This window comes from Gymnoscopelus braueri, assembly GCF_963280865.1.
Source record: "Gymnoscopelus braueri genome assembly, chromosome: 1".
Classification (NCBI taxonomy): domain Eukaryota; kingdom Metazoa; phylum Chordata; class Actinopteri; order Myctophiformes; family Myctophidae; genus Gymnoscopelus; species Gymnoscopelus braueri.
Window position 1 is genome coordinate 26,081,727 of NC_137603.1, and position 7,328 is coordinate 26,089,054.

The 7,328-nt window shown below is 39.0% G+C and overlaps 1 protein-coding gene across 1 annotated transcript; it reads left to right on the top strand.

The window, feature by feature from the left end:
- Positions 1 to 1,464: 1,464 nt before the first annotated feature.
- On the top strand, positions 1,465 to 6,979 carry fth1a (ferritin, heavy polypeptide 1a). Its single transcript, XM_080437829.1, has 5 exons — positions 1,465 to 1,748; positions 3,106 to 3,211; positions 4,022 to 4,168; positions 4,624 to 4,749; positions 6,457 to 6,979. The coding sequence occupies exons 2-5, from the start codon at positions 3,110 to 3,112 to the stop codon at positions 6,613 to 6,615; spliced, it is 534 nt and encodes a 177-aa protein (XP_080293955.1). The 5' UTR covers positions 1,465 to 1,748; positions 3,106 to 3,109; the 3' UTR covers positions 6,616 to 6,979.
- Positions 6,980 to 7,328: the final 349 nt, after the last annotated feature.

Sequence of the window (7,328 nt, forward strand, 5' to 3'; positions counted from 1 at the left end):
TATGCTCAAGTAAAGTACAAATACTACTTGGGGAGAAAAGACAGGTGGGCACTAGGGACATCTGGGCACCATATTTTGGGATGACTGGGCACCTGGACGAGTGGGCACCAGGAGAGGTGAGCACCAGGACAACTGGGCACCAAACCCATCTGGGCACTAGGGACATGTGGGCACCTGGACGAGTGGGTGCTTAGGCGTGGAGATAATTGGGCACCTGGACGAGTGGGCACCTGAATTAGGATTTGTGTCCACAAGTGTTTTTTAACTTTACATAGCATGCTGTTTGTTGTTGGTAAGTGTTGGTAAGTTAACCCACTGTTCTTTAAACCCCCAAACACAACACAACAACGAGGTCAAAAGTACAATATCAGAGTGTAATTGCCAAAATAGTACTGAGGTCCAAAGTACATTATAATAGAGTTTCAAAGTATAATATAAGAGTGTATTTGCCAAAATAGAAGTACTGTAGAATTAAGGATACAAAAAAAATGTCAAATGATCAATGTTAGGATAGAGAAAACATAGCTAAACAGCACACTATAAAATGATAGAAAATATAGTAGCCTACTGTTAAAGATTTGATAAAAATAACTGAACTAAAAAAATTGCTAAACTGACAGCAGACAGTAGAGGGCCACATGCTGAAAATGCTGTGTGCAAATGCTGAACTGAACTGAACTGAACCAAACGACCTTGGCTATCTTATCTATCAATGTATCTATCAATCTATGTCCCTATTTAAACTTTGGCTGTTTGAATTGCCGATCTACAAGCTTGTAGATCTTCTAAACCTTTCTCTTCATGACACAGGCTACTATACTGTTGACATTTCCACAACAGCATCCCTCTTGCTCTTATATAGGCTATGTCATATGTATCTTAATGATATAGATGTGTATGCAGTAGGCCTAATAATACACCCTACTCTAATCAATTGCAGTTGGTTGACAGTGATTATTTTAAGTACATTTACTTTAGTTTGGTCTATTTTCTTTCCTAGTACAAATATTGTAACTGGTGCCCACAAGTCCCTAGTGCCCAGATGTTTTGGTGCCCAAATGTCCCTAGTGCCCAGAAGGTTTTGGTGCCCAGTTGTCCCTAGTGCCCAGATAGTTTTGGTGCCCACATGTCCCTAGTGCCCAGATGGTTTTGGTGCCCAGTTGTCCCTAGTGCCCAGATGGTTTTGGTGCCCAGTTGTCCCTAGTGCCCAGACGGTTTTGGTGCCCAGTTGTCCCGAGTGCCCAGATGGTTTTGGTGCCCACCTGTCCTGTTACCCTTGCCCTAGTAGTTAATTCCCAGTCCCACCACTAACTTCTCATGATATTCGAGCAGCGTAACTGCGTAAGTAACATGATGCAATTTCCGAGCATCCAGGATTTGCGAACGCCCCACACCCTGGTTTGTGGCGCAGAGCCCCTCCCTCGTCTACGTCATTGTTTGCTTCAGGTCCAACGTCTCTTCTCAGTCTGCAGCAGATCGTAATAAACAGTATCATCGTCAGCGGACAGTGAAGGTTACCTGCTTCAACAGTGCTTGAACGGCAACCTTTCTACTGTCAAAACCATCATTAATTTGACAAATCTCTTTTAGACTGACATCATCATCATCATCGCCAATCAAGAAACCTCCGTCCATCTCTGAAATCGTCCAGACCATTTAACAATTTGATAGAAGAACGTTCGTTAGCTTGATAGCTGCTTCTCTGCTAACAAGTCAATTTGAATCTAAAGCTACAGACAACTCAAACGGTAAGATATGGATGATTATTTACAAACTGCTTCTAATAAACACTAGAACTGAGCTAATTAATTACAGCTAGTGCCAGAGTTGCGGCTGCCAAAACATCAGGTGGCCTTGGCTTGAAAATAAAATCCACATTGTTTATTTGTTTTTGTGGGCCTCATTGTCCGCCGCCAACACCACCCAAACAGTGGGTCGGGACCCATTTGTGGGTCGCGGATCCATTTTTGTGGGTCGCAACTGAATGTCCCTTTATTTTTTGTTTCCTAAATTTTGTCATTTATTATTATTTTTATTTTAAAAGATTTCCTAAGATTTCCACAAAAAATCACACATTTTCACAAGTTGAAAACAAATGCAATTAAAAAATAATTTCATAAATAAAATAAAAATAATCAAAGAAATTCCCTAAATTAGAAAACAAGTGATTAAGAAGCAGTTTCATTAGTTCGGGTCACAGGCAAACATCTGATTGCTCTTTTGGTTCTTGAGCTAAAAAAGTTTGGTAACCACTGCTATACACAGTCACTGTAGCACACATTTTTATTATCTGTTATGATCTCGTCATAATGTGCATAGTCATCAATGCTCTTAATCGGGGCCTTCAGTAGCCTACTAATAATGTAGACCAAGTCTCCATATTTTGCAGCTCAACCAGAGATTATATTTGTTTACACTTGTTTTTGTAAATCCACTGTTGGATTAAAATGTCATTGAACAATTTTAGTGTGGAGTTGAGTGTACTGTATCTATTGTATGTGCGTTGTTTGTTCTTGATATATATACTACTTTTTTATTGATATGTTTCTGAAAATGGTAGCACTAACATCAAGTTTAAGATACTTTTATTTATTAGCTGTTATTTGATAAACACTTGGATGTCTACAACAACAGAAATGTAATAGAAATGGTTATATTTATATTTTCTGACAAGGTATACAGTACGCTACTAAAAGAGCAGCTACTGATCTGAACCTGGTGAAGTAATGCTTTTGCTGCTGAGCTACCCAATTACAGTTTGTAACTGCCAATTTGAAACTGGTTAAGCTAGAGTTTGTGGCAACATAGCATCACCTGCATGCATTGTGCCCATGACCTGTCTGACCAGTAAGTGCGTAAATGAGGGTCAAAATATACACTTGTCTAATTCCTCCCCAGACAGCAAACATCTCTTGTGACATAATTGTCATCAATATTACAATACTATTTTCTGCAGTACGCCATCATCATTTCTCAATAAATATGAGGCTAATATCATCCTCATTTCTGGACTGACTTCAGCTTAATTATTGAGATATACTGTATGTATCAGTTTAGTTTTCAACTGTTAAGTGTTCCTAATGAGTTATTTTTCCTTCATTGTAGAATCATGGCTTCCCAGGTGAGACAGAACTTCCATCAGGACTGCGAGGCAGCCATCAACAGGCAGATCAACCTGGAGCTGTATGCTTCCTATGTCTACCTGTCTATGGTAAGCCTGAGTTAGAGGTGATGGGGACACTTGAATTGGCAATTAAATTGACGGCTGGCAAGGCTAGGGAGAGAACAAATAATTAAAGGTTGCAAAACTAATACTAATGCCATTAGAGATGGAGAAAACTATGGGTCGTGTGTGTGTCACAGAGGGCATTGAGGTATGCCGGGGACGGCTCGGTTAAAGGTAGACAGGCACTAGTAACTGAGTAACTAGTCAGGATAATCTAGCCATCTTGGACACAATATTTTTTGAGTTTGGTCCAACATTGCTTTATATTACAGTCTGAAAAAGGTAATTTTTTAACATCTAGTATTTATATTTTACGTGTAGTTTAAATTATTTTAGAGATTATGCAATGTACACAGAAAGGGCTGAGAGTTCATTGCCTACCCTTTGGAAATGTAATCTTGCCTCACTGTAAATAAACCCCTCACCTATTGATCTCATGTAGCTACACACATAACGGGGTTGTTATAAAAAAAAGAAGAAGAGAGAAACATTTTATTAAAACAGAAAGGAACCAAATGAATACGGAACATGTAGTACAAATATGATCTGTTTTCATGTGGTTCCTCTTTCTTTTCTTGTGACAGTACGGTCATTCATTGAAGGTCATAGCTTCTCCTTTTATTCTGCGTCAATATATTGACATTGGCAGCTGGCACGACACCCTTTATTTCTGGAACATTCTCAATACAATCTCAGTTGATATTCCACCACAATTTCTGTACTCATCACTTGTTATGAGAAGATAAAGACAAGCTTTTAATGCAAATAACCCATTCCAACTGGTTTACCTCCCAGGCATACTACTTTGATCGTGATGACCAGGCATTGAACAACTTTGCCAAGTTCTTCCGTGACCAGTCCCATGAGGAACGTGAACATGCAGAGAAACTCATGAAACTACAGAATCAGAGGGGAGGAAGGATCTTCCTGCAAGATATCAGGGTATGTGTGTCTGCCTGTCTGTCTGTGGAGGTAAAAACTACTGTAGGCTGTTAAATGTGCAAATATTTGCACATTTTTGTGTGTAGTTTTTTTTGTTTTGGCCTGTCATAAGGCCTATCTCGGGAGGACCCCTTTGGGGGGCAACTGATAGAGAGGGTGTGAGTGTTTTAGAGCGCTTATCTTTCTCAGACATGTAAATTGCAACCTTCAGAGCATGATGACTGAAACGTTAAACCGCAAACTTGCTTGGAAAGATAGAAGCGTGAACTAGCTGTGTAGATTAGATTTTAAGCCCCGAGTCTAATTGTTCATCACAGTTTCTGACCGTCTGTTAAGCAATTTCAATTCAGTTTTATGGAGAATATGATCACTTTTTCCTTGAATCCTCTTAGCTCTCGGTTACTTCTCATCCCAGCTGACTTGGTCCATGTCCTTTTTCTTTGTGTGTATTTCAGAAGCCTGAGAGGGACGAGTGGGGCAGTGGCGTTGAGGCTTTGGAGTGTGCCCTCCAGCTTGAGAAGAGCGTCAACCAGTCCTTGCTGGACTTGCACAAGGTTTCCACTGAACATAATGACCCACATGTGAGTATTATCCTTTCTTGAAAGTTGACATAAAATGAACACCAAGCTTACCCTAATGAACTGGCCATCTAAGGGTTAGAGATTAACAAACATCCCTTTCAGTGTGTAGTAGTAGTGATGGTAAACCAAAAAATAGGAAGCTGGGAAAAAACTGAACTTTTTGAAGAGCAAGTATGTGCGAGTAGAGGAGATCATGAAAATTAGTACTTACCAATTAGCATACTGTAGTTCCCATAATTGTCTGCGCTTGAATTGGAAGTTCCTGCTGATGCTGTGCATGTTTTTCACAACCGACACTTGCGAGTGGGTGAATAGCATATGCTGGCGGGTTCCAGGGACAATAAAGTCGACAACCCATGTATCACTTGCATAACGTAAATGAAAATGCCTTCGGGAATTTAAGGGCATTCGTCTTATCACCATCACATGATTGTTACATGATTGTTACCAATAAAACATGGCGATAAGATTGGAAAATAGTCAGTAGTAGTTTTGGGTTGCCTCCAAGTGAACCTTGTCGCGGATCAATTTAGTTTTGTCAGTGTTCACAACAGTTTTTTTGTCAGCGTATGGTGGATTATGGTGGAATATTTAAGATCTTATCATATCTTACATTTATCTGTGAAGATAAAAGAACACAATCCTGAGGTGGTCTAGGGCTGCTTCCAAATGAACCTGTTAGCATATCAATGTCATTGTTCACAACCATTTTCTGTCCACATATAGTGAATTGTGCTGTGTTAAACTGGTGGCTTAAAGCTTTAATTGCATCACAACAAATAAAATATAGTAGTTATATAAGTAAAGATTAGCACTCGATACAATATTGTCAAGGCCATTCATATAGATGGTTAAGTAAAGAAGACCAGATAGCACTAGTTCATCCTTAGGACACGCCTTTACATACAAGCAATATCTAAAAAGTATAAACCATCAAACATTGGACCACCAGATTCTCATTTTGTGGTTCACAAATCTCCAAACTGCTATAAGTGAGAGTCCTTTTTCTTCTTCTTATTTTCAGCGTAAGATGATATTAACATGGAAGCATGTTCGCTTCCTCACTCCTGGTTCTATGAATGATATACAATGCTATTTATACAATGCTATTTACAGAGTCTATGATGAAATTAATATTATAGCTGCTGATGTTGTGCTGTGTTGTTTCCTGAAACCTGATTAGTTAAGTGGATGGATTGCATTTAGGTCAACAAAGTCCTTGAGTTGCTCCCTAAACATTGATTCCTGGGATTTTTCTAGGACAGCTAAGTTGGGATAGCAGACCAATGATAAACTCTTTTGATGTAATGTTTGCATCTACCAAATAGGCTCAGTCTTACTTAAAATGACAGAAGCATTAAGAACTGCGTCACTCGCTTTAGCTGTGTCATACAATTTTCTTTCTTTAAATATGTAATGCTGCGTATTGTCCTTTTATATCTTGCTATTCTAAGTGTGAGAGCAAAGTTGATAAGTGAAGGCTTCATTTTGTGGAAAATACAGTGCACATTCATCATTGTCTCAGCTGTGCACTATATAAAGGTTATTTTCAGCGCAGCTGAAGCAAGGCAATCAGGCAAATCAATGACGGTTATATTAAGAGTGGAATATCTTTTCCAGTTCCGGTTTCAGATGACAAAGTATTCATTGCAGATTTAAAAATATCACAATAACCTCCCCTCCCCTTTGTGTTCTTGTTCTTAACAGATGTGTGACTTCATCGAGACACACTACCTGGACGAGCAGGTGAAGTCCATAAAGGAGCTCTCGGACTGGGTGACCAACCTGAAACGCATGGGGGCCCCCCAGAATGGCATGGCCGAGTATCTGTTTGACAAACATACTTTGGGCAAGGAAAGCAGCTAGATCGCTTCACACCAAATTAATACTACCTATATTTATATCTAATATCTTGCTTATTGGAGTATGTTTTAAAGCCTAGTTTGTGTTCTCACAGGCATGTCACTTAAAGTAAACCTCTCATATTACTCTGCTCTTTCTTGCATTACTATTATCTACAGTTCAATGACTTGCTGTTATCTCCTTGTTCTCCTATGACTTATTACTTAGTTCAATAACATATTCTCAGATCTCTAAGCCATGCCCTAAAATTATCTGCACTCCTTGAAGTTCTGCGTCCTGTTGCTACCATCACGTTTGCAGTGTTGTATGACAGCAGTCGTAATCAAACCAAATAAATGGAACCCTCTGGATTCTGATAAGACTGTCATTACTGTGTACTCTTTTCCAATTGTAAAAGTACCTTCTCCAGTCTTCTCTTATCTCAGTACTTGTATAGGGATGAATTTAATTTACTGAAAGAGGAAATGATTGTCAGTATAGATTACATTAGATCAGAAGTATTGTTTTACAGTTCAAAACCTCATGAATTGTATGGTCTACCAGAAAACCAACAGAAAAGCCAGATGGACATTTAGCAGAACAAACATACTCATATAGTGAGTAAATTTGCCATATGGTTTCATTTCTCTTATTTCTGGTTTCTTATGGTGAGGAAAATGGAAGTGAATCTTAAGTCATATGTTGGGAATAGTTATGACCTTGTGTTTCTTCTTTGT